Source organism: Heloderma suspectum, chromosome 10 (assembly GCF_057233095.1).
Source record: "Heloderma suspectum isolate Gila_16-S chromosome 10, 16-S_ref, whole genome shotgun sequence".
NCBI classification, from domain to species: domain Eukaryota; kingdom Metazoa; phylum Chordata; class Lepidosauria; order Squamata; family Helodermatidae; genus Heloderma; species Heloderma suspectum.
The window spans coordinates 17094139-17120827 of NC_139467.1; the positions used below are offsets into that span (position 1 = coordinate 17094139).

The 26689-nt window shown below is 48.9% G+C and overlaps 1 protein-coding gene across 2 annotated transcripts in view; it reads right to left on the reverse strand.

Moving 5' to 3' along the window:
- Positions 1 to 625: 625 nt before the first annotated feature.
- Positions 626 to 26689, reverse strand: part of USF2 (upstream transcription factor 2, c-fos interacting) — a 39276-nt gene continuing 13212 nt past the window's right edge. Inside the window, exons 2-10 of one of the 2 annotated variants that reach the window (XM_084815351.1) lie at positions 18350 to 18396; positions 15989 to 16104; positions 14487 to 14606; positions 8009 to 8162; positions 7606 to 7693; positions 6438 to 6496; positions 5370 to 5464; positions 3443 to 3571; positions 626 to 2355 (exon numbers count right to left, since the gene is read on the reverse strand). In XM_084815351.1, the coding sequence (XP_084671477.1) occupies positions 2266 to 2355; positions 3443 to 3571; positions 5370 to 5464; positions 6438 to 6496; positions 7606 to 7693; positions 8009 to 8162; positions 14487 to 14606; positions 15989 to 16104; positions 18350 to 18396 (898 nt within the window). In that variant the 3' untranslated portion in view covers positions 626 to 2265. Of the gene's footprint in view, positions 2356 to 3442; positions 3572 to 5336; positions 5465 to 6437; positions 6497 to 7605; positions 7694 to 8008; positions 8163 to 14486; positions 14607 to 15988; positions 16105 to 18349; positions 18397 to 26689 lie in introns of both variants that reach the window. The other variant, XM_084815350.1, reaches the window with a different exon arrangement.

Below are 26689 nucleotides of genomic sequence, written 5' to 3' on the forward strand. Positions count from 1 at the left end.
CCCCCCCCCCCCAACTTACCTCGCAGGGCTGTTGTGAAGACAAAAGGGATGGCGGGGTAGAGGGTGGTGTATGCTGCTTTGTCTCGCTTGTGGACAGGGCAAGATATAAATGTGGAACTGAAACCACAAGGTTTGCGGCAAGCGGGAACTTTTTTCTCCTCCTGTCAAGATCTGCATTTCCTCAGGGGACTATGCTGGGGGAAGCACAGGGAATCTGTCCGCGTGTCAGTGGGAGGGAGGGCTGCTCCTTTTCGCTCTTTCTGCCAACCCTTCTCTCTTTCTCTAGGGAGGGACAGAGGTCTGATGTTGAAGCCCTCTGCAAGCTGAGGGCCGCCCTTTGACTTAACTCAGCCTCCCACAACCTTGTGCCTCCAGATGTTTGGGTTCTCCAACCTTGTGCCTCCAGATGTTCTGGACTACAACCCCCATCGTCCCTGACCACTGGTCACTGGGGCTTATCGGAGCTGTAATCCCAAACATCTCAAGGGCACCACATTGGGGAGGGTTCCCCTAGGTTGTCAAAATTCTGGACCCCCAACCCACCCTGGGGGAAAGGAGAGGGACCCATGGCATAGTTTCACTCCATCCCCACACCCAGCCACACAAATGCTGTCGAACCACAAAATGATTTGATACAATATTATTTCTGTGCAGGTTTTTTTTCTTTTATATATAAACAGAATTATTTCCTACTTTCCAACAATCAAACTCTGCAAGCCAACTCATCAATCTTTTTTTGTGATACACCATTTGCTTATTCCCTTGATTTAACTTCTCCCGTCCTCCTTACATTCATAGGGGTTGGAGCAGGACCGAACAGTAGAAATATTACCATAAATCCAGTTGCAATCCTGGATATTTTTTTTCCAGGGGGGCTGGTATATATAGATATTTCTTTAAAAAAACAAAACCAAACCTAAGGTACTTGCTATTACAATAATAATATTATTTTATCATTTTAGGAACCATTTATCTTATTTTTCCTTTAAAAAAAAATCTGTTTGGAAGCAGGGGGAGAAACCCAAAATATAGGAGATTACTTCTTTTAAAAATTCATCTCCTGATTTCTTTTTTTTTTTAACCTGAAATCCTAAAACACTGCTGAAGTTTAATTAAAAAATTATATAATATCAAAAACACACACACAAAAGCAACCCTGTTGTCAATTCAATCCACCACTAAAAACTTTCCTAATGGCCTGGGTTTCAGCTATCATACAAACACCGTACCTCTATACAAACGCGCCTTGAAACTATTAAAATAAAGAATACTTACAAGAAGAAAAAGAAAAAAGGGAAGAGGAAGGGAAGAGATCAAAGTTGGCTTTAGGACTGTATTCCACAGGGCCTTACAAAAATGAATACAAATTTTGGTGTAGTAACAGAGGGGTTGAGTTAGAGGGCAGACACAGTCAAGAGGCAAAACTTAGCGGCAGCCTCTCCTGTTCATGACACAAGGCACAATCCACCAAGAATTCTGTTGACTTCATTGCGAGTAAGTCCCCACCAACTGTTGCTGAATTTTGCCCATGGTAAAATGAACACAACTTGTGCATGAGCGCACAGGATGCGTAAGCCCACATGTGCTTTTGTGCGGGGAGTATTAGTTTCAGGGTGTCTTAAAAGCAGGGGAACTTAAACCTGTGGATTGTGTCCAAGATCTTCTGTGAATTCAGAGAGGTGCCACACCTCTGCTTTCTCGGTTCACCTGCCATACCTGAGGAACCAAGCCCCCCCCCCCCCCTTTCATGGCCATAACTGAAAGGATTGGTCCATTCGCAACCTGGTAGCAGACTCAGAAATGGACAAGTGCCAGAAGAAGAAGATGGAATCCAACAGTTTTTTTAACAGCCAAGCAGGTGAGGGAGCATATCCCCTCCCCAGAGATCCAGCAGAGGAGGAAAGGGGGCAGGGGGGAATGGCTAACCTGTGTTAAAAATCTACTATAAAAATGCAGGTTTGTCTGTTTAATCTTAATATATCCTAAGTAGAGGAAGGGAAGTGGGGAGGGGGATTAGAGGAAGAGACACTGGGGGAAAGGCCAGAGGGCTTTCAGGAGCGGTAAGCAAGGGTTGGTGTGGCTAAACCAGCCACGTGACCAGCCTCTTCCACCCCAAAACATTTTCCCCCTCCCCTCTATCAGCCCCCACACGAGGGGAGGTGAGGCAAGGTTCATTCAGCGGAGGGTTTTTCTATACAAAAAAGGACCAGTAGAACTGGAGGTTGAGATCCTGTGTGAAGAAGCCGTGGCAAAGAAGCAGGGGGATTACTGCCCCGGGGCGTCTCCCACAATCTCAATCCCATGTTGCTGTAGCTGTGCTCTCAGGAGGGCGTTTTCATTCTTCAGCTCCTCGATCTGCCATGGGGTGGAGGTCCAGCAAGTGTGGGGGGAAGAGGAGAAGGAGACAGAGGTTAAATCAAATGGAGTAATGACAGGAGCTTGCTTTCTAAGGTGACCCACAGAGAATCAAGTTCACTGTGGAAACTAGGCCTTGGGTCTTCAATATATCGGCCCAAATCCAAAGGAGGTTCCGCCCCATGCAGGCATTCTCAACCTGAATAGGGCAAATGTGTGAGGGGAAGGAGTGCAGTCTAAAGAGGAAACCCCCCTGTGTTAGTGGAGCCTCTCCATGTGAGCTGGAACACAGAAAGATCCACGTTCTGACTCCTCAGGGTGTTGCCCTCCATGAGTTGAGGGTGACAAATGCGACGAGGTAGACAGGTGGGGCTGAAGCACTCCTCCCCCTCACGTGTTTGCCCGATTAAGGCTTTAGTCACATGAAACTCGCATTGAAATTAATGGAACAGAAATGTGGCCTGTATAAATCTTGCGAGTTCAGACCATTTTAATACCATGCATTTTTAAACTATTTTACAGCATGTTATTCTGGGTTTTGCTAGTCTTTAGGAGGGGCAAAGAGCAGCCATGCATTTTACCCCAACACCCCTCCAGCTTTTTTATTGTTTCTGAGATATTAGCGAGTACTATTTATACTAAAATTGAACTTTATCTCCATGACCATCAAGTCTAGAAACTTTGTTCTTTTTTTAAAAAAGAAGAAATTTATTATTTATTGCATTTATATCCTGCCTTTTTTCCTCTTGCAAGGAACCCAAGGCGGCTTACATTATCCTCCTCCTATCCTCACAACAACAACCCTGTGAGGTGGATTGGGCTGAGAGTCTGTGACAGGCCCAAAGTCGCCCAGTGAGCTTCCATGGCTGAGTGGGGACTAGAACCCAGATCTCTGAGCTACCAGTCCAACACTCTCACCACTATACCACCACTGGCTCTCGAGAAGAAAAAAGAAGAAATAAACCTTGGAATTCCATGACCCCAGCTTTGTATCCAGTCTTGGCATTTTTATTTCTTTTTTTGACACTCCCATAAATTCAAAGCCCTGCTTGTTACGATGGGGAAGGGATGCTAAGGGGTAAGGTACCTGCTGTCTTAACAAGTCATTGTCCATCTGCAGCCTCTCCGCTTCTTTGAAGGTCTCCTGCATGCGCTGGTTCGTTTGGCGCAGTTCGCGGATGTAGTCGCAGGCTTTGGAAAGGATGCCTCCTTTGCTCTGAGGGATACGCAAGACCACAGTTCGTGAATTCCATGCCGCCCTGGGGCTGGATAGAAGCCAGGGCCCTTCCCTGCTCTCCCTCTCTTGGGGCAGGAACAATTAAACCAACTGTAACCAGGGCAGGACCACAATTTCCTTCCAGAGTCTACGTCCTCCTTGCACAGCTCAGAATTAGCGGGATTGTAGTTGGGGATTTATTTATCCTGCTAAGATAGCATTTCCCACTAGAGGGAAGTAACAGGCATTACCTCCCTCAAACAGAGCTGCAAGATCATTAATGGACACCAGAGATTTCTAATGGGGCCTTCAGAAGGAAGGAAGGAAGGAAGGAAGCAAGGAAGGAAGGAAGGAAGGAAGGAAGGAGGGAAAATAGCTCATAGCTTCGTTCACAAGAGTTTTCCAGGAACAAAGGAGTGAATCTGGGATACTGGGACTCTGTATATCTAGAAAGGCTAGAATAAAATTATGCAGGCTAAGCAAATTTGCAAACAGTGGTTCATTTGCAAGCCTTATAGATTTTTTTCTGTAAAACTTGGAATGCTTCCCTTCCCTTCCTCCACCCCCTCCTACTGGGGAAACAAGCACAGTGCCATCGCAAGGGGAAAACAAGGGAAACAAGCACAGCGCCAGCACAAGGCATGCTTGGGCAAGTGCTGGGGCTCAGTGCCCCGAGCAGTATCCACTGCTGCGGTCGCCAGCATGGCTACAGCCCAGCTGTCCAGCCTGATGTCTGGGTACCTGCCTGCCCACAGAGGCAGCTAGTGGGGTCTTGGTGTAGGCCCGGAAACGATGCTGAGCCAAACTCTGCACCTTATCCCCCCAAGAGTCAGTGTGGTGTAGTGGTTAAAGTGTTGGCCTGGGACTCAGAAGTCCTGGGTTCTACTCCCCACTTGGCCGTGAAGCTCACTGGGTGACTCTGGGCCAGGCACTGATTCTCAGCCTAACCTACCTCACAGGGTAGGTGTGAGGATAAAATGGAGAGGAAGAGAATCATGTAAGCTGCCTCGTGTTCCTTGCAGGAGGGAAAAAGGCAGGATATGAATGTAATAAACAAATCAGTTTGGGCATCTAAGCTCAGAGCCCTGTTCAGCACTGCTGCAGCCACCAACAGCCATGATCGTGGCCACAGCAGCTGCACCAAGAGAAAAGAACACAGGGACAAACTATGGCTGGACAGAGTGTTATGTATGTCTGTGGTCTGGCCACCCCACAATTTAATTAACACTCCCTTTTCAACAGGAGGGGCAACTTTGGTTGGTCTGGGGACTAATCCCTCCCTCCCCTGTCTGCCTCCCTCCCTGCCACTGAAATTGCCGATGCTGATTTTGCCACCTGATTTTGGCAGCACGGCAAAAATGCTGCGATTTTGCAACAAAACAAGGCACGCAGGGGAGCACGTCCCTTGTTTTCAAGCAAAATCATGTTCCTGGAAGCCTCCTGGGAGTGTAATTTTGCTCGAAAACACAGCGCATGCCCCACACATGCCTTGTTTTCAAGCAAAATAACCTTCCCGTTTTTGGTGTCACCACGGTGCCAAATTTTGGAGGGAAGCCGCCATGGCCCTGAATTTCAGTGGCAGTAGGGCAGTGACAAAAGATCGGGGTGGGCAAATGCATCTGTTGCCCACCCCTGCTGGATAATAACCAATCAGGGGAAAGGAGCAAGACAGCTTTCAGCCTCCTGGGGTGCTAGGGAAGAATGTTCCAAGGCTTCTACCCATGATAACAGCCAAACACCTCCACCCGAACAAAACAACCCTGACCTCATTCGTCCCCTCCCTGGCAATTGCCCTCACCGCCCCCGTCTTGCTGTTGTCTGTGTTGCAGTCTGGAATGATTTTCGATAGCTGGACTATCCAGTTGTTGATCTTGTCCCGCCGCCTCCGTTCAACTAGATAACAAGATGACAAGGCACAGATCAGACACTACCTTTTGTCTGGCCATGATGCTGCAGTGACCCTACCCTCACTTGGGGATGGGTGTGGGGAGGGGAGGAGAGAGAATCAGGCTACCCAAATCCACAGTAATAATTGTTGGATCTGATCCACAGTAATAATTGGTGCATCAGTACCTATCTATCTAGAAGGGGAGTGGGGTGACCAGCTCTGGTGGAAAGAAAAAGCACACTCATCATACGCTTAAATTATCCTGTGGTCCTGCACACCAAAAATGTGGGTTTAAAATAAGCGTGTTGAACTGCTTTCAGCCCAAGGGTTGCATTTCATTTCAGAGCTCTTGGGGGCTGCATTCCGGTGGTGGGTGGGGCTAAAGGCAAATGGGGTGGGGCCAAAACATTAACATATGTTAGCTGAAAGATTTTACTGCCAGTGATTAAGCCTTAGGAGAGGCATTTTAATCTTGGGGAGAGGGGAACCATGTCAATGCCAGGAAACCACCAAATGGTCAGCACCAAATGGTCAGCAATCGGAGAAAAGGGGGTGGGGCCTGGGGTAGTATGGCCACCTGGGGAAGACCAGATTTGGCCCCCAGGCCTTTGGTTCTGCACCCCTGGTTTAAACAGAGTAGCTTAGGAAGGGACGGTGACGTGGCAAACAACCCTTCCAGCACTAAACAAAAGGGCAGCGTGGAGGATTAGTTGCTGCTGGAGCAGCTTCTTTCACATTGGTCAGGCTCCCCTTTTCAGCCTGAGGAGATGGCCCCTCCTGTGCCAAGCTGTATGGCGGCTGCGAAGACATCACGGCTGTAATGGGGGTGGGTGGGTGGAGGATGAAGAACCTGGCCCTTGTGGCAGCTTCTTGAGGGCACTGCAGACTTATGGGATGACAACGTCGGCCATCTCTGCCCTGGTTGAATGGGATGCAGCCAAAAAAGGGGGGTTCATGCTGCTTGGCTCTTCTGCGCACCTTCATTGTGCTGGGCTCTTCGCCTCTCGTCCCGCGGCGTCCGTGTCCCATCCATTTTCCTAGATTTTAAAGGCACAGACGCGGGGAAAATCAGAAGGGGACTTCACAAGCCCTGCTCACTTCCCTGGAACAGTTGCACCACATCACACATGCACACACAAATGAATAAGGGGAGCGAGATGGTAAAGATTCCAAATCTCAATTCCTCCGCCCCTCAAACAAATACAGGAATTGGGCTATGGAGAGAGCACGCTTCCTCCCGACCTCCGTTAAATCTGAGGGAAAGAGGTCCCAAAATTTGCTTCTGGGGGAGCGAACAGCTGTGCGGAGCCAAGGTCCTCACCCAGCCATGTTTACTACAGTAACACATGTGGACATCTCTGAGGGCTCAAAATGTAGTGCAGTTATACCAGGCAACCTTTGGTGCTTCAAATGTTTTGAACTACAACTCCCATCAGCCCCATCTGGCACAATCCATGGTCAGGAAACATGAGAGTTGCAGCCCAAAACGTTTTTGGACTCTTGTCTACGTGCTTGGAAGCCATGACCAATCTGGGCTTCCCGCTACGCAGAAGACAGATACAATGCGACTCTCTACATAGGGGCTTGGAAACTTCTGGGGGTTACAGGGCCGCACTGAGCCCCCTGAATGCACCAGGGATGCACTCCAGCTCTGCTGAAATGGCCACCGTTGAAATCGCTGCTGTGGCGGTGGCGAAACATATGGCGATTTTGAAAGGAAACAAGCTACGCAGAGAACACATGCCTCGTTCGCAAGCAGAATCATGCTCCCGGGACGCCTGCAAGTGGCCAATTCGGCAGGGACAGGGCGCCCATGAAAACAGCTATGGTGGGCCAGATGCAGCCCTCTTGTTGTCTGCCTCCCCTCTACATGCGCATGTCACACTAAGTCCTTCACGGAAGTGGCTTCCTTCACTCTGCTCCTATTCCAGTTGGTTCTCTCTGCCTGAGCGAGCTCAGTGTGCCTTGCGATCCAGCCTCTTCCTGCTTGCAATCCCTCCTGTGCCCAACAGTCTGCTTCCCCAGTTCAGCCTCCTGTCTCTCAGTACTTCCTTGCCTACGAAAGCTGCTGTTAGCAAGGCGCTGGGCATTATCTATGCTAGCCAGCCTCATCCTTTCTTCAATTCCACCTTGGAGCCATACGTACGGGGAATAGGGATGAGTACGAGGGGCGATGGTACGTTGCGTTCCTGTCTGCAACACATCTTGTGGGGTCATCATCACATAGAACTGGCCTATGGGAAACAACACGGAAAAGAAGTTTTGGCTGGGGAATGCTGGGAGTTGCAGGACTTTTTTTTGCCATCGAAACATGCGTAGGGCTGCACCCTAAGCTTTAGGAGAGGGATTTCGGTGTTTCGGCCTTCCAGAATCGGGTGAAAATGTGCAAACTCTAGGAAGCCTCCAAACGATCAGCAGTTGGGGAAATGGGAAGGGGTCATGGCTAACCCTAGGGGGCCAGACTGGGACCCTAGGTAGGCCAGACTGAGCCCAAGTCCCAGACGCCTGAGGTTCAACGCCCTTGCTTTACGAGCGTCTGGCTTTCCTACCTCCGGCCTGCGACAGCGACTGATCTGTCGTCTGCACCGACACCGCTGTGGTGTCCCCCACCGTAGAGGCAGGGAAGTACGCAAACCGCGCCTCCCCACTGACGGCATCTGTGGCTGGGCTCCCGCCATTGCTGAAGGGGTTCTGGATCACAGCCTGTAAACAGAACAACGTAAAATGGCAAGAGGAGACTTCAACCATTCTGTGTCAAATGTCAAGATTCCCTTCCCAGGGCTGGGGAATGAAGCAGTGGTTAGAAATGAAGGCAGCGGGGAGAGAGAAAAGACTTGGATTCAACTGGGGGTGGGGGGAGAAGAGAACACACAGATATACGTGCATTTTTACATCGGGGTGCAATGTTCCCCCAGCCGAAAAACACACAAGCTCTCCAATGTCTAGCGAAATGCAGATCTGGCCATTTTAAAAATGTTTGTTTTACACAATTCTCAACTGTTGTTTTACACCATTCTTACAGAAAGTTGTTTAATACAATTCTGTCCTGCCTTTCCTTCAATTCAAACCCCAAGGCAGCGCCTGTTCCATATCCTGTTTTCAGAACCAGATCAGAACCCTGGACTGTGTCCAGCAATGAAGAAGAGGCTGGAGCATGTGCAGAGTTCTTTTATCTCAGTACTGAGGCAAACAACAACAGCAACAACGACAATTGAAATAGTTAGGTTTCAGAATTTAGGCCCTTCCTTTCTATGAAACATTCAAGGTGGCTCACCGAAAATGTACCGTGCATGGGAATGCTCCCAAAGTAATGACCAAATCCGTTCACTTTCACCACTGAACATATGACAATGCCATACTCTAAATCAGCACACTGGTCCAATGGTAGCGCACCAGCATCCAGGGACCCAAGGAATCACTGTATTAAACGAACACACTGTGCATAGTACCGAACCAACACATTGCGTACAGCATAATTTGCAGAAGCAGGAAGATCGGTATTACGAAGGCAGAGTTCCTGGGATGTTCCAAGTGCGTACTGCCCCCTTGTGATTAAGAGTAGGCAACCCTTCCAAAACTTTAAATGCTGGCCAGGCCATTAGCAGAGACGAGAATACTGGCTTTTATTTATTCCAGCTAATAATTAGGACAGATTAAATAACTCCAACAGTGCCACCCTTTGCATGTCTGCTCAGAAGTAAAACCCACCGAGTTCAGTGGGACATACTCCCAGGTAAGTGTGTACAGCAGGAGTGGAGAACCTGTGGCCCCTTCCAGTTACTGCTGGACTACAACACCCATCATCCCCAACTGTTGGCCATGGTGGCTGGGCTGACAGGAGCAGAAATCGAACAGAGGGCCATGAGTCCCCCCACCTAATGTGTAGGATTATAGCCCAAGGGTGCAGTCCAGTACACATTTTCCTGGCACTAAGCCCCATTGAATTCAATAGGATTTACTTCTGAGGAAACATGCATTGGTTTGCACTGCATATCAGTTACAGTTGTGTATGTGTTAAAACAGTGGCCCGGTTCACACAATCACCGTGTCTTAGCCATAGTGGCTTGTTGAAGCCACAGAGCACACCAGGCGCCATTTGCCGAATTACTCTCCTGGAGTTATTTGAGGGATGTTTCCCCCTCCAACAATCCATGTCGCCTGGGTTTGGATGACATGACAAGCCAGGTCAATAGCTCTGAAGCAGCAAGTACACTTTCTTTGTTATTACATGATGGTAGAGATGTAAAATATCCAGACATTTTGAAACAGTAGGGGGGGAAAAAAACGTTTCTTTTTCCTGGAAAAAAAAATCGATATTTGGGGACAAATGGAAAAATATGCAATACTGTGGGGGGTTTTTTGCACTCTTTACCTATCTAAAGTCATCGTTACTTCAATAACATGGTCTGTATGATATATAACTTGGTTTTCTCATAAAATTACCATTAAAATTAAAAACATGCGTAAGTAAACCCCGGGAGCAATCTTATGGCCCTTGGAGAGCTTCTGAGGGGCCATGGGATTTTTGGGATTCCTTTTTCAGAGGCCGGAGACAGCACTCAGATCTCAGACCCAGGAGTCCACCCGCCCCCTTCGCAGCCAGCATGGAGAGAACTGTGTCGGCTGCTTCTACAAGCTTGCAACGTGAGCTCAAAGAGGAGGGAAAGGGGATGGTTCTGTGGGCGGGGAGGGGAGCAGACTGGGGTGGCCAGCTTACAAAGAATTCTCCAGCCGCCCGAGCCTCCTTCCCTCCCACTCCGCAGAGCCCCAGCTAGATGGGCAAAATTGCCCGTCTAGCGAAAATGCCAGGTGAGAGGAGTGTGGATGTGACAATCGCCTCTGCACTCCTCCCGCCCTGCATAGGATGATGGCAAGCCTCTGAGTTCGGGGGTTACAATCATCAACGGTGCAACCCATAGGACTGCTCCCTCCATTAGTAAATGTGTTATTATTGCCTGAATAAACTATACTTAATATACCAAACGTAAATTTAATATACCAAACACGATAATTTCATGAGCAAACAAAGTTATATATAATACATTTTAGGTTCCTATTCTACATCTTAAGAGAAGGAACTTTAGCAAGTAGTCCAAGAAACATCTGAATCATCCTAGAAGCAGGAAGAGCTGGAGGCAGAGGAAGACAGTACCTGTTCCTGTTTGTGAGGACTTGGTTGGTGTGGAATTTATGGAAATCTGGTCTGGGAGCATTTTTAACTGGGGAAGGTACTCTTATCTATTAGGAATGGCAACCAAGCATATCTAATTTAAGAACCTTTTAAATTTAATTTAAGAACCTCTGCACCTGTAGAACTGGAAAAGGTGCAGAAAACGGCAACTAAAATGATCAAGGGGCTGGAGCATCTCCCCTATGAAAGAAGGTTGCAACAGCTGGGATTGTCTAGCTTGGAAAAAAGGAGGGTAAGGGGAGACGTGATAGAGGTGTACAAAATTGTGCATGGTGTGGACAACGTGGATAGGGAGACATTTTTCTCATTCTCTCTAAATACTAGACCTTGGGGTCATCCTATGAAGCTGATTGCTGGGAGATTCAGGACAGATAAAAGGAAAGACTTCTTCACACAGCACATATTTAAACTATGGAATTCGTTACCACAGGAAGTAGTGATGGCCACCAGTTTGTATGGGTTTAAAAAGACAAATTCCTGGAGGAAAAGGCTATCAATGGCTACTAGTCCTGATGGCTATGTGCTGCCTCCAGTACCAGAGGCAGTGAGCCTATGTGCACCAGTTGCTGGGGAACATGGGTGGGAGGGTGCTGTTGTGCTCATGCCTTGCTTGTGGGTTCCTGGTTGACAGCTGGTCGGCCACTGTGTGAACAGAATGCTGGACTAGATGGACCCTTGGTCTTATCCAGCAGGGCTCTTCTTATGTTCTTTTAAGGAATCACTACATTATTTGAAGAGTGACATTTTATTCGCTTTTGTAAATAATTCCTCTTAATAAACTTCTTAATTTTTGTTCATTTTGAATTTTTGTCTCTGTTGGTTGGCACAATGCCTAAATGTCTGCAACTAAAATATACATTACATCAATATTTTCAATAAGGAATGGAAGAAATAACTATGGAGGGAATTTTACAGTGAGAATTTTAAAAGTATTTTCCCCCCATGGCTTCAAAATATCCAGACATTTTACATCTCTAGTCTTACATAAAAGTCTTCCTATCTGATACTTTTAGAAGTCATTTTGGGTGAACAAAGGCTGGGTAGCAATATATATACACCTTGTCTTAAACATTTTATTCCTCATTCTAAAAGAGAACATTTCGTAATCCAAAACTGTTGCATTTTTTCCAATTTCCTGGAAAAAAACCAAAGAAAGATCCTTGGGGAAAAATCCTCCCCACCCCCGGGCCTTCACATCTCTACAGGATGCACACATATGCCGTAGCGCAGGGGTGAGCAGATGATAGATTGAGATCTACTGGTCAATCTCCAGGAGATTTGCAAGGGTTTCTGACTCCCAAGTAACAGCAAAAAAACGTATTTTCCTCCTCAATTTGGCTACTGAAATCTAGAAAGATTGGAAGGAAACTGGAGTAGGGGTGTATGTGTGAGTGAGAGAAAGAATGAGAGAAAGAGCGAGAGAAGGAGCAAGAGAGAGAGAGAGAGAGAGGAAGAGAGAGAGAGGAAGGATTTGTGCACACACTCCAGTTCTGGTATTGAAAAACAGATTCTTCGGTTGGGTGTGTGTTCAGAGGCAATACATTCTGCCATTCTATGACTGCCTTTTCAGAGTCACTCGCAGTGGCCAGGGAGAGAACAGGCGTTCTAACAGGAAGCATGAGCCGACAGTTAAAAGCAGCAGCCAAACGAACACACCACACGAGTTCCCGCAAGCCAGTAACCACATCCTTGCATGCAACTTTTCTGAGGAGAGACGCCACAAGAGACACTTGGCCACTGAAATCAAACTGCCCCAAGCAGGCAGCTGTAGAGACACTTCAGGGCTGCTTTCAGGGGAGCGGGGAAGACGAGACCAGCCACGTTCCAACCAGCGAAGACCATCAGCTCTCGACCTGCCTCATGAGAACATCCTGCTCTGCACCGAGAGGTGGGATGGCCAAACCACAAATTGTCACCCTCAGTTTTCACGCCTAGCTCAAAATGGGATATTACCGGATGCCTGTAGCTTTGGTTTCTTTCCCTGGGTGTTATTTCTTTAGAAGCAGACACTTGCCTAATTCAAGGATTCTGAACTCGGTGCCTTTCATTCCAACACTGCATCTGTATTTTAGTTGTTGGCACTATATATGCCAATCGTGCAGTGTGTTTCCAGCATTTGCACCGTTTTTCCTCATTCTAAAAGATTGAAATGCCTCTCCTGAACCTTGGTTACTTGCAGTAAGAACTTGAGGGCATAATCCTATGGCTGTTAGTCAGTGGCTAGAGGGCCACAGGATTGGTTGGTTCCTGGAGAACTGCCTCCCCGCCCCCTCCCCCCCAGGCTCCATGCTCATAACAGCAGCACACAGTGGGGCAAAAGGGGGTGGTCCCAGGGGCGGGGAGTGTGTAAGCGCTGGTATGCTGCTTCCTATGTGTTGTCCGGCCTCCCCACCCCGTGCTCCAACATCCCGGGGCTAGGCAGCCAAAATTGGCCATCTAGCCGAAAATGCAGGGCGGCTGGAGCGCAGAGGAGAGGATTCCTTCCACGCTGCTCCCATTGTGCATTGGATAGGTGGTCACCTCCGAGTTCGGAGGCAGCCGCCTCTCTACACATGATTGCGCCCTTCAGCTACAATGCACTGGTATTTTTTTTTTAATTGGCGCTTCCCCTTTTGACTTCAGCCTCACCCACCGCTGGAATGCAGCCCCTGAGTTTCTCTGAAACTGAATTTGGCTCTCGGCCTGAAAGAGGTTCCCCACTCTGTGTATATTGGGACCTTATTCCATGTATGGTACATACGTATACTCTTTGTGATAAATGTATTATGTCTTTTGTGTGCATATTAGAGTTCAGTGGTTTAATTATACCAGTCGTGTGCTCTTTAGCATTTGCTGGTCATTGTAATTGCAAGTTTTGCCCTTATTTTGTTTTACCTGATCCAACCCCACCCACCCAAAGAAAGATCGAATCAGAGATCTCCCACATCCAGCCTTCTGTAACTTGGTGTCCTCCAGGTGTGTTGGCCTACAACACCCATAATCCCCAGTCAGCGTGGCATTGTAGTCCAACACATCGGGAGGGCCCCAGATTGGGGAAGGCTGTATCACTTAACTGGGCCCCAGATCTCACATGTATGTCATGCACATGCAATCACATGTATGTCAGTTCTCTCCATTCCAGCTTTCTGTCATGCTGTGATGTGACCACCGGACCCAAGGTAAACTATGCAGAAGGCGCAGGATTAGTTTTCAATGGTTCCTGTCGAGTTCTATTGATCGTTTGTTTTTAAAATGTGTACCCAGCTTTCTCTGCTTCAGAAAAAGGCACTTGAAAGATGTTCACAATATAGTAAGACAAACATTTTAAAAACACACCATAAAATATAAAAATGCAATAAAAAAAAGGCACAGAGCCCCCAATCTTCTCCAAAAGGTCTCTGGAAAAGTGCACTTTTTGCCTGTCTTTGAAAGCAGAGGAGGGAAAGGGGCAGAGACAAGCACAGGTCTAAAGATGGCGTCTCCCCATTAACACAAGACTTTTGATTCAGCCTTCCAATGTGCAGCTAAAGCATTTTTATTCCAAAAGGCTTTTCATCTGTTTCAGGCTGTCTGCTTTCATCCGTTTGGAGTAGTCTCATGGCAAATTTTAAGCACTGAAGCTTGCTTTGAAAATGCTGTGCTGTCTTTTGTTGTGTCGTTGCTGTTTTTTTTATTATTGTTTTTATTGTTGCTTTTAAGGTGTTTTATCTTGAATTTTAGTTTTAAACATTTGTTATGGTAAGCCGTTTGGGGTATCTGTTACTATTGGAAAGGTGAGGTGTATATCCCCCAAAGCAAACAAAGATGCAAAATACATCCTGTGCTGTGTTTTGACGGGCAACAAAACCATCCCTCACCTGAGCAACAGCTTGCTGGCCACTGGTGAAAGCTGCCGTTGAGACCACGCTGACGGCCCCCGTTGCGTCTGTTTGTCCATCCAGCTGACTGTCCGTCACCTGAACTACTCTGTATGTCACCTGGGGGAGAAGGCAAAAAAATGGTCACTCTTCTGGCAGTAGTGGTGTGTGTGTGTGACAGAGAGAGATCAAGCCCCATGGAGACAACAAACCAAAGAGAGCTTGTCTGAAGAGGGTCCTCAGCCAGCTAAATATAAACTAACCATCAGCCTCCTTTGCTGCCCCACAGCCAGCACTGTGCATTTTATACACGCACTCAGACTGCCATGCAAACAGGAAGCTTGGTAGAGAATATAGCATCCTGGAGCATTTCAGATGTATTTAAACAAACTCAGCAAAAGCAAGGGTTTAGGACAATACCTACTAAGATCTCAAGAGACAGACCAGAGCTACACATATGGTACAGCCTTCCTGAAGATACTTTTTCATGGGGGTGCGGTAGGGGAATGATATGGGTAATTTCTCCCTTGGGTTAAAACTATCACAAAACTATGCGCTCAGAAAGCTAGCAACTCAAGGAGAAGGCTATGCCAGGGCCAGTGTGCTGCCCCCCCCCCAACCTTTTATGATAGCCCCCTTTAAGTCCTGTTTTAGAATGCAAGGGAAAGGCATGATTCGGCTAAAATGAGGATGGGGGCCAGGAGTCTAATGGAGGGGCTTGTGGGCTTCATTAAGGACTTCCCTCCCATAATTCCAGCACTGGCAAGAAGGCTACTCCCAACAGGCTCTCTGTCCTCAGGCTGAAAGATGTGGACAGATATTCAATTATGCTACAACACCCCTGCCACTGATTTTGAAATGGTGCAGTACCAGGAGACAGTTGTACTCTTGTGTGCTCTTTGGTTTTAATTTTTGTGAACCGCCCAGAGAGCTTCGGCTACTGGGCGGTATAGAAATGAAATAAATAAATAAATAAATTGTACCATGCAATTCTTCTGAGTGGATTAGTCCACTTTTGGTGGTGGGGAGGGAATCCAGCACTTTATACATTTGCTCCTCCCACTGTATTCCACCTGCATGAGCAGGTGATCCTTCAAGAGCAGGGGCTTTGTTAGAAGCCTCTACAGCAGGGGTGATGTAACCTTTTTCAGCCCAAGGGCCAAACTCGATTACAGAGAAGCTTCCGGGGCCCGGATTCTAGTGGTGGGCGGGGCTTAAGGCAAAAGGGGTGGGGCCAAACACACCAGAATGCTTTTGCTTAAAGCGCTTGGGTAACAGTAACTAAGCCTTAGGAGAGGCATTTCAGCCTCTTAGAATGTGGGGGGGGGACGACAGGACTGGGAAACCTCCAAACAATCGGTGGTTAAGGCAAAGGGGTGTGGCCCCTGGGTGAATCCAAGGGCCAAATTGGCACCCCAAGTGGGCCAGATGTGGCTTGCGGGCCTGAGGTTCAATACCACTGGTCAAAAGTAAGTGCCAAACTGACCAATGTGCCCTGTTACCTGTCCTCCATTGTTCTCTGTGCGGAACTGGTACTGGATATTATGGTCTGTAAAGGCGGCTTGCTGGACGCTGGCAATGGCCACTGCAGTTTGCTCATCCGCATTCGTGCCGTCTCCTGGGAAGTGAAAGGAAACAGGTTACTACCGACAACAGGCACTCCAATGGCAGAACACGCCCGCCTCAACAACACAGGCTCTTTAGGTAACAGGGATGCCCTGAAAAGATGGGAAACCACAGGATTTGGGCAGCATGTGTGTATATATATGAGAAAGAGAGAGAGAGAGGAGAGAGAGGGAATGTACATGAGTGTGGTGTGTGAGCGAGAAAGACAGGCAGACACACAACATAGGCCGTACAAGAGGTTCTTGAACTCTGTCACAGTGGGCTTATTTTAACAAGCGGTCATCTCAGGATCCAAAAGTCAGAACCCGCTTCAACCTCTCATTTATTTACACCATAGGTGCCCAAACTGTGCCATGAGCTAACAGGATATTGGGGCACGACTGAACCCATGAGGCCCATGACCAGATTTGCCCCCCCCCCCCCCCGGGCAATGTGTCCTCTGGCAGTGCCCCTTCTCTGTCAGTGAGAGCTTACTTGGCTGAGGTAGCAGCACTCCAAGCAGCTGCGTCTAGCTGCCCTTTAAGATTTCCCACAATTCCTCCAAGTGATGCTAGGCCAGGGGCATGGTGGGGATTTAAAATGGGGCTTCTCTTGAGTGCCAGGCCAGGGAAAATAAAAAAAGGGGGGGGGCACAGGGCATTGTGCTCTGTCTAAGGATGTCAGGAGCCAATGCCGGCCCTGCCCATGAGGCTGGCTAGGCATAGATACAGGCCCTGAAATGCCATCTGCCTCCCCTGCAATGCACAATGCAGCAGGCCACAAACAATGCCACATCAGTGCATGATGGTGGTGGTGGGGGAGAGGGCTGTATATGTGGTGTAGCAGAAAGTAAAGTGGCACTTTCCTGCCCTCACAGGAGGGACCATAGTGTACTGGTGGAGCACAGGCTTAACGTGCGGAAGGCTCCAGGTTCAATTCCCAGCATCTCCCATTAAAAGGGTCAGCCAGGAGGAGATGGGAGAGAGATTCCGTGCTTGAGACCCCGGGGATATATGGATGGCCTTGTAGGCCCTTCCAACCCTACTATTCTATGATTCTATGGACCAATGCTCTGAGTTGGCATGAGGCTGCTTCCTATGTTCTACTCAGGACGTAACATGGGGTACACTTGTCAACAATAAAAGTACATTGCTCCTACTCGTTCGCATGTTTTAAGTTGCTCTCTGGGATCCCTCTTTTTTAACCACCCCAGAGAGTTGTCTAAAAGTTGAACGGGCCGGGTGGGAGAAAGAGAAGGAATAGACCCTGGGAGGTGATAAAATCTTCACTGTGTGCACATGACACACATAACATGTGCGCATAATGCAGAGTGATCACTCCTTAGTGCGCATTCACCATCTTAGCTCAGTTCACTCTCTGGCGTGCAGGAAGATGGATATTTAATTTACCTGGTAACGTACCGTCTCGGGCTGAGTGAGGATTCTAATCTAGGGTAGTGTCTGGCAGAGACACTGTGGCGTAGGGGTTACAGTGTCGGATTTGGACCAGGGAGAGCTGGACTCCAGAAATCTCCTTGTGTGAGCTTGAGCCAGTCACCATCTGTCAGCCTAACCTACCTCACAGGGTTGTTGTGATGATAAAAATGTTGGTGTGGGGGAGAGGAGAAATCTGTGTGTAGTTTACCCTAAGCATCATAGAGGATTTGTTTCAAATGAGAAACAGTATATAAATATTGTTAACAAATGTTAATACAATATGAAGCTGTGGTCCTCCAGATATGGTTGGACTACAACTCCCAGCATCCCTGCCCACTGGCCATGCTGGCTGCAGCTCATGGGCATTGGATAGCTAGGGGGACACAGATTCCCCATGCCTGATATACAGAACTAAAACAAAGGAAACAGACACTAGGGGTGGTAGACTGTAACCTCCTTGGGATGGGGAACTGTTTTTCTTGCTAAACAGAATGTAACAGAAGTTTTTTTTTCTCTCCCCCTTAATTTGCAGCGATAAATGCCATAAATTGCACACAAGATGCATCTGTGTGAACAGAACACTAAATGGACCTCGGGGAGGGGAGGAGGGGGATTTGGGATTCCGGCCACACAGATCTGCCCAGGGGGACCCACACAGTGGAAGGCTAAAAAACGACTGAGGTTTGTTCACACACAGACATTTGGTACGCCTTACTTATCGGGCGGTGCCCTGGCTGTAGAAACCACTCCCCGCGTGGGGGCTATAACTTGCTCACGCAGGGCGGTTGGGCATTTCTGGGCCAGCCCAGGACCCCTCCTCACCTTCCTGCAGCTCGACTCCCTCTTCACCTTCTTGACCTTTCTCGTGGCTGTAACAAAGACAGAAAAGAAAGAGCCATCACCAACAAGGCCCGGAAAAGAACCTATGGGCGCTAAAGCGCACCCTCGCCCACACTCTAATCACCATGTCAGGGGTGTTGAACCTCAGGCCTGGGGGTGAATCCAGCCCACGGGGTGTGTGTGTGGAAATCCGGCCCGCTGGTGTTCACCAGACAGCCACATCCCCTTCCCCCGGTCCCACTCCCTTTCTCCCGATAGTTTAGGGATTTCACAGCTTTTGAGCGGTTTTTCTCCCCTATTCTAAAAGGCTGAAATAGCTCTCCTAAGGATGACTTACCGGCATTAAAAGCGTTAACCTAAATTGTGCTGGAATGTTGGTCTCACCCTCTTTGCCTTTGGCCCACACCTACCACCAGAAGGTGGTCCCCAAGAGCTTCGCAGAAATGGAATCCGTCCTTCGAGCTGAAAGAGGTTCGACAGCCCTGCGCTAGGCCCTACTCCCTCCCCAAACCTGGAAGGCTGATTCCACAGCCCCAGAGTGCGTGACAGTAATTTGTGCGACAGACCTCTAATCTGCGAGACAGATAGATTGGAATTGCGTCCTGAGGTTGTATCGAGGCTCAGTGAAAGACCCCTTCAGGCATTCCTCGCGTGGAGGGGCTGCACGGGTATGCAGGGGCAATGGGGCCGCCTCGCCTTCCCCAACTCTGAAATTGTGGGCCTTCCCTGTCCCCACCGTTCACACACTGTGCCTGGCTGTCCGTACAGGTGAAGCCTATGCGTGTGGGCTTCTACATGAACCGGAACACTAATCATTTAGGCTTCAGCTATACAGAGGACTACAGGGATGTGCACACAATGGGGGCTGACCCAAGGAGTCGCGCAACCACGACAGCGAGACAAATAGGGTGGCATTGCCCCCTCTTTGAACACGTGAGGCGGGCTGCACTCGCAAACTCATATGCTACCATTGCCATAGCAACCAGTTAATATACATGTGCGTTCAACAACTTAAGCTTTCAAAATGGGAAACTCATTTTTTTTAAAAAAGCAAGGACTTAGGGCAGGTGTCCAGAACCTTAGGGCAGGGGTCGAAATCCAGCCCTTTGGGTTTCCCCAAATGGCCACATGCCCTTCCCCTGGGCTCATCTCCTTTCCCGCAACCAGCAATTGTTGGGTGGTTTCCTGGTTTCAGTGCAGGTTCCCCCACACATTATTTCTCCTCAGGCTTCTTTATTGGCAGTAAGACTCAGGAGACATTTCCACCTTTTAGAAGGGTCGGGGAGGGAACTGCACAAATGCTGGGAAACCAGCAACCATCAGTGGCTGGGGGAAGGGGGAGTGGCCTTCTGAGCAACCCCCGAGGGCCACCTGGGGACCCTTAGAGGGCCAGATTTAGCCCCCAGGCCTCAGGTTCTGCACCCCTGCACTAAAATGCACTAGTGTTTGGGGAATTTGGCCCTGCCCCTTTTGTCTCCCCCCCCCCCCCCCAGCTTCTCTGAAATGGAATTCCACCCTCAGGCTGAAAGAGTTTCTTCACCCCCAACTTAGGGTAATTTCCCCAAACCTGGGGCCTTCCTGATGTGTTGGATTACTACTCCCATCAACCTCAGCCAGCATGCCCCATGAGGCAGCTGGCTGGGGATGATGGGATTTGGAGTCCAACACCGTGGGAGGGCTCTGAGTTGAGGAAGGCAGCTTTAGGGGCTTCCACAAATTTTTTAAGCTGGCCTTGGCAGCCAGCTAAAAGTTGTTCTTGCCCCCAACCAAAGTTGGTGCTCCCCCTGTGGGGGACAAGTGGGGTGGTGGTGGTCCTGGTCGGAGATGATGCCCTGAGCTTTGGAGGCACTCAGAGTGTCCCTGGGGCACAGTGCAACTACAAGCATGTGTTGATCTCCACTGATCACAGAGGCTCAGAAAGCAGCAATATCCACAGCTGGCTTCCAAACATCTCTGAAGCTCAGCAAAAAAATCAGGAAGAGATGCACACGCATACCCTTGCACCGTTTTGCCGGCTTCCCCCAGGCTCTGGAGACAAGCGAGAACTCCAGGGCCAAGTTGGAATAAAACTTGTGACTGCCAGTGGCAGGCAAGCAAATTCGTTTGTAGATCCTGTCAAGGGTTTAATGTTTCAGTGCAAATTTATGGACATAGGAAGCTGTGTGATTTATTTATTCCATGCAGCCTCCCTGCAACCTGGTGCTCTCCAGATGTGGTGGACTGCAAGTCCCTTCACTCCAGCCAGCAGAGCCATTGGGAGACACAGCCCAACACATCTGGACGGCACAAAGTTGGGGGAAGGCTGATTATATGTGCAGCATATTTTGGCCTGTCTTCAAGGAACTCAAGGCAGCCTACGTCATTCCTCTCCTTTGCATTCAGTCCTCACGACCATCCTGCAGAGTAGGTTAGGCAGAGAGGTAGTAGTGACCAGCCCAAGGTCACCCAGTTAGCTTTATGGCTGTGTGGAGTTTTGTACTTGGGTCTCCCCTGTCCTATCCTCACATTCTAGCCACTGCACAACACTGCCTCTCGCACTTTGTTGTACCGTCGGTTCTTTTAGCCTAGGGGTGTGCGACTCCACATGTTTGGGCCTACATCTCCCATCGTGACTCACCACTATGCGGGCTAAGGCTGATGGGAGCTGTAGGCCAAAATGTTTTTTTTGGGGGGGGGATGCAAGTTGCCCACTGTGATTTAGCCCAACCCAGATCCCTCTAGTTTAGGGGTAGGGAATCTATTTCAGCCAAGTTCAAGTTCAGAGAAGCTCTCGGGGGCCACATTCTGGGGGGGGGGGATGCAAAGTGGGTGAGACATTTTTTTTCCAAAAAAAATATATATATATATATATACCAGCATATTGTAGCTTGAGGGTGCAATCCTATGCATGTTTAGACAGAAATAAGTCCTACAACTCCCAGCATGCCTCAGACACCATGGCTGGCTGGGGCATGCTGGGAGTTGTAGGACTTATCTCTGTCTAAACATGCATAGGATTGCACCCTAAATCTCCTTAATGCATCCGCCGGGACTTAGACTCCAGTATTACTGCAGGTGAATCTGGTGAGATTTCCAGAGCACAGCCTTGTCCAGTTTTCTTGGATGAGTTTCGGTTGGTGCAGCTCGAGGATGTGGACAAGGTGCCTGGACAGGTTCGTGCAACCACTTCCATATTGGATCCTTCCCCTTCTTGGCTAATACAAGCTAGCAGGGAAGGAACAGCCGGCGGGGCTAGGGAGGTGATTAATGCCTCCTTGCGAGAGGGAGTGGTTCCGGGCTGCCTGAAAGAGGCAGTGGTGAGACCACTCCTGAAGAAATCCTCCCTAGACCCTGAGAACCTTAATAATTATAGGCTGCTTGCAAATGTTCCATTCCTGGGCAAGGTCCTTGGGCGACTGGTTGCCAACCAGCTCCAGGCACTCTTGGATGAGACCAATTATCTGCAACCATTTCAGTCGGGATTCAGGCCAGGTTTTAGCACAGAAACAGCCTTGGTCGCCCTGTATGATGATCTATATCGGGAGAAAGACAGGGGGAGTATGACCCTTTTGATTCTCCTTGATCTCTCAGCGGCTTTCAATACCATCGACCATGGTATCCATCTGGGACGGCTCTCTGAGCTGGGAGTGGGAGGCACTGCATTGCAGTGGTTTCGCTCCTACTTGGAGGGTTGCCTCCAGAAGGTGGTGCTTGGGGAGCACTGCTCAGCCCCATGGATTCTCCAATATGGGGTTCCACAGGGTCAATTTTGCCCCCCATGCTGTTCAACATCGACATGAAACTGTTGAGTGCGGTCATCCGGAGTTTTGGAGTGTGCTGTCATCAGTATGCTGATGACACACGGCTCTGTTTCTCCTTTTCATTTTCTTCAGGTGAGGCTGTGGATGTGCTGAATCGGTGCCTGGCTGCGACAATGGACTGGATGAGGGCTAATAAACTGAAACTCAATCCAGACGAGACTGAGATGCTGTTAGCGGGAGGTTCTGCTGACCCGATGGTGGGTGTTCAACCTGTTCTGGATGGGGTTGCACTCCCCCTCCCTGAAGGAGCAGGTCCGTAGCTTGGGGGTCCTCCTGGAACCATCTTTGTCACTTGAGGCTCAGGTGGCCTCAGTGGCATGGAGTGACTTCTACCAACTTCAGCTGGTGGCCCAGCTGCGCCCCTATCTGGACAGGGATAACCTGGCTTCAGTTGTCTATGGTCTGGTAACCACAAAGTTAGATTACTGCAATGCACTCTACGTGGGGCTGCCTTGGAAGACAGTTCAGAAGCTGCAGCTCATGCAAAATGCAGCAGCCGGTTCGCTAACAGGGATCAGGAGGTCTGAACGTATAAGACCAACTCTGGCCCGCTTGCACTGGCTGCCTATATGCTTCCAAGCTCAACTCAAGGTGCTGGTTTTAACCTGTAAAGCCCTACATGGCTTGGGACTGCAATACCTAACAGCATGCATCTCCCAAAATGAACCTACCCATACACTACGTTCAGCATCTAAGGTCCTCCTCCGAGTGCCACCTCCAAGGGAAGTTTAGAAGGCAGCAATGAGGGAGGGGGCCTTCTTAGTGGTGGCCCTCCCATCTGTGGAACAAGCTCCCCCATGAGGTCTGCCTGGCGCCAACATTATTATCTTTTCGGCACCAAGTTAAAACCTATCTCTTTTCTCAGGCATTTGGCAGCACATTATGAGTTTTTAATCAGTCCTGGATGTGTCTTTAGCTATGACTGATAGTTCAATATTGGTTTTAGTTATATGCTGATTGTGTATATTGTCTGTGTGCGTTGATGTGCTTTTTTGTAAATGGCTTTTAAACTTTTTTATATTGAATTTAATGTTTTAACTTCTGTAAACTGCCTGGAGAGCTTCGGCTATGGGGTGGTATAGAACTGCAATAAAATAAAATAAAAAATAGAACAATGCTAGTAACCAAGCCGTGGGAGAGGCACTTCAACCTTTTAGAATGGGGGGAAAGCTGCACAAATGCCAGGAAACCACCAAATGATCAAACCAACAAGAAAGGTATTGTAGAGCTGGAAAAAGGGCAACTAAAATGATCAAGGGGCTGGAGCATCTCCCCTATGAGGGAAGGTGACAACAGCTGGGACTGATAAGCTTGGAAAAATGGAGGGTAAGGGGAGACATGACAGAGGTCTACAAAAGTATGCATGATATAGAGAATGAGGATAGGGAGACATTGTTCTCCTCTCATAGAATCAGAACCCGGGGTCATCCCATGAAGCTGATTGGTGGGAGATTCAGGACAGAAAAAAGGAAGGGCTTCCTCACACAGCACACAGTTAAAACTATGGAACTTGCTACCACAGGATGTAGTGGTGGCCAACCATTTGGATGGCTTTAAAAGGGGGTTGGACAAATTCCTGGAGGAAAAGGCTATCAGTGGCTACTAGTCCTGATGGCTATGTGCTCCCTCCAGTACCAGAGGCAGTGAGCCTATGTACACCAGCGGCTGGGGAACATGGGCGGGAGGGTGCTGTTGCGCTCATGCCCTGCTTGCGGGTTCTTGGTCGACAGCTGGTCGGCCACTGGGTGAACAGAATGCTGGACTAGATGGACCCTTGGTCTGATCCAGCAGGGCTCTTCACATGTTCATATGATCACTGGTGGGAGGAAAGGGGCGTGGCCATCTGTGGAACCCTGGAAGGCTGGATTGGGGCCCCAGGCGGTCCAGATTTGGCCCCTGGGCCTGAGGTTGTGCACGCTGAAACAGAGCATGCCTTCAAACAGAGAGCAGGGCTGTCTTCTGTAAAGTAGGGCACATGGCCACCCTAAGCACAGGGAGTGGGGAGGATTGTATTTATTTACATAGAGATTTCTATCCCACCCTTTTCGCTCCTATGCCAGGGTGGGGAACCTCTTGCAGCCAGAGGATTGGATTCAAGCTTCGAGGGCCGCATTCCAGTGTGGGGCAGGGCTGAAGCAAAAGGGGTGAGACTAAAAGCAAAAGAGTGCGAGCCAAAATACAAAAAAAACACCGGCATATTGTAGCTTAACCCTCTTACTGCCAGTAACTCAGCCTCTGGAGAGGCACTGCAACCTTTCAGAATGGAGAAAAAAGGGCACAAAAGCTCGTGGTTGGGGAAAAGGGGGCATGGCCACTTGGGAAACCTTGGGAGTCCTAGATTGGGAGCCCAGGAGGGCCAGATTTGATTCCCAGGCTTGAGGTTCCCCACCTCTGCTTTAGATATTTTGGACAAACTCCCATCATCCCTGATCATGCCGACTGGGCTGATGGAAGTAGGAATCCAAGACACCCAGAGGGCCCGAAGTTGAGGGAGCCTGAATTAGCCTAGTATTGTCTATTCTGATGGAGAGCAACTCTCCAGGAACACAGGCAGAGAAGCGGCTTTTCCATCCCCTGCTACTTTATTCTTTTCAACAGGAGATTGCAGGTGTTGAAGCATCGCAAAAGGACTGTAGGTCTCTCTCAACATATACCCCAACACATGGGGAAATCTTTGCACGTTAACTGGTCTGACACACCAGCTGAGGGTGCAACTAACACAACACACCCAACGATCCCCTGGGGCTGTGCAGGCAGAGGAAGATTGGTAGCGGCTGGCAAATGGTCTCGCAGGGCAGCCTGCCCGCCGTTGCTGATCTTCTCTTGGAGCGCCTCCTGATAAGCTTCCGAGAAAGCCCGGGGTTTCTGCAGAACACAGTTTCAAGGAGCCACCGCTCCCGATCTACTGGAAACCAGACTTTGTGCCAAGCAGATATGTGAAAATAATGCTCAGCCTGCAAACTTTATTCACTGCTTCCTAGCTAGTCGTGGGGTGGGAAGCACCAACATTCTTGTGAAAAGAACACTGCAATTCTTAGCGTACTGAACAAGGAACACCCAGGACTAAATGTGTGAATCTGCACAGTGTGCTTGTGGAAGAATCCACTCTTGAAGAGAAGAGAAGACAGTGTGGTGTAGCGATTAGTGTCAAGGCTAGGCCTGGGGAGAACCAGGTTCAAATTCCCAGCACTTGGCCACAAAGTTCAGTAAGTGGCCCTGGCCAGTTGCACTCTCAGCCCATCCTACCTCACAGGGTTGTTGCAAGGATAAAACAGAGGTGGAGAGACCATATATGTCATCCATAATTCCTTGAAGGAAGGGCAGGGTAAAATAAAAAGTAACGAATACATAAAGATTAGCAAGTTTACACACCGGAGTTTCCCCATGGCAAGGCAAAACAAAACAAAAACCCCCACCAGCATCTCAACAGCACAGTACACAGGTGTTTCCTGTAGCAAATTATACACCCCAGCATTCCCCAACCAGATGCCCTCCAGTTCTGGAGGACTACTGCTCCATTATCCCCAGCCAGCATGGCTGACGGTCAAGGAAGATGGGAGTTGTAAATTAGATGGAACCTCCAAATCTCAGATGCTGAAGACAAAGACGGGGGGGGGGGGTCTGCCTTCATGCCCATTGGCCATGCTGGCTAAGGATGATGGGAGTTGTAGTCCAACACATCTGGAGGGCACCAGGTTGGGGAAACCCAATGTACATGTATTGTTAAACCACATGCACTCTCTGACTGGTAACCTTGGCTCCAACGTATTTACATGGAAGTATGTCACTCTACTGAATGTGTGTGCTGTATTTTGCCATGTATGGCGCACAGCACCTCTACAACGACCACTGCCAAAGACTCTCATGTTCCCTCTTGTGCCTCTAGTGACAAAAGATGGAGCATTGAGCCCCTCCCACTACCACACAAAAACTATGAACATGGTTCCTTAGGAAGAATGTATTCATACTAAATAAGCACGTTTCTAGCCCTTATGGTCAAGAGGATATCCCTGAAAGCAAGTGGTCATCTCAAAAGCCAGAGAGGTTGAAAAGGTTCCTCAGTGGTTGAAGGATGCTAGGTTCCGGTGTCCATGCCGAGCAAAACCAGGAGAGGCCAAACTTCTCTTAGCAAAAACTGCCGAATAAAATTATGCAAAATAAAGAGAAATTACGGAAATGCAGTCAATATCATTTGCAGACTTACTACAGGATACAGCAGCGATCCCCAACCTATTTGGCGCCAGGGACCGGTCCAATTTTTCCACGGACCGGGAGGGAGAGTCTGCTGGCGGACTTCTGGCCGCTGGGACGCAAATGGCGTCTGCTACAAGGACGCCATTTGTGTCCCTATTCTTTGCAGTAATCGGCTACGTAAAGATTTACATAGCCTATTACTTGTAGAACAGGGATGCAAATGGCGTCCGCATAGTGGATGCCATTTGCGTCCCAGCGGCCGGAGCCAGCCAGCAGCTCCGCAGACTTGCTGCGGAGCGCAGCCGGCCAGGGCTGGCGAGGATTCCGG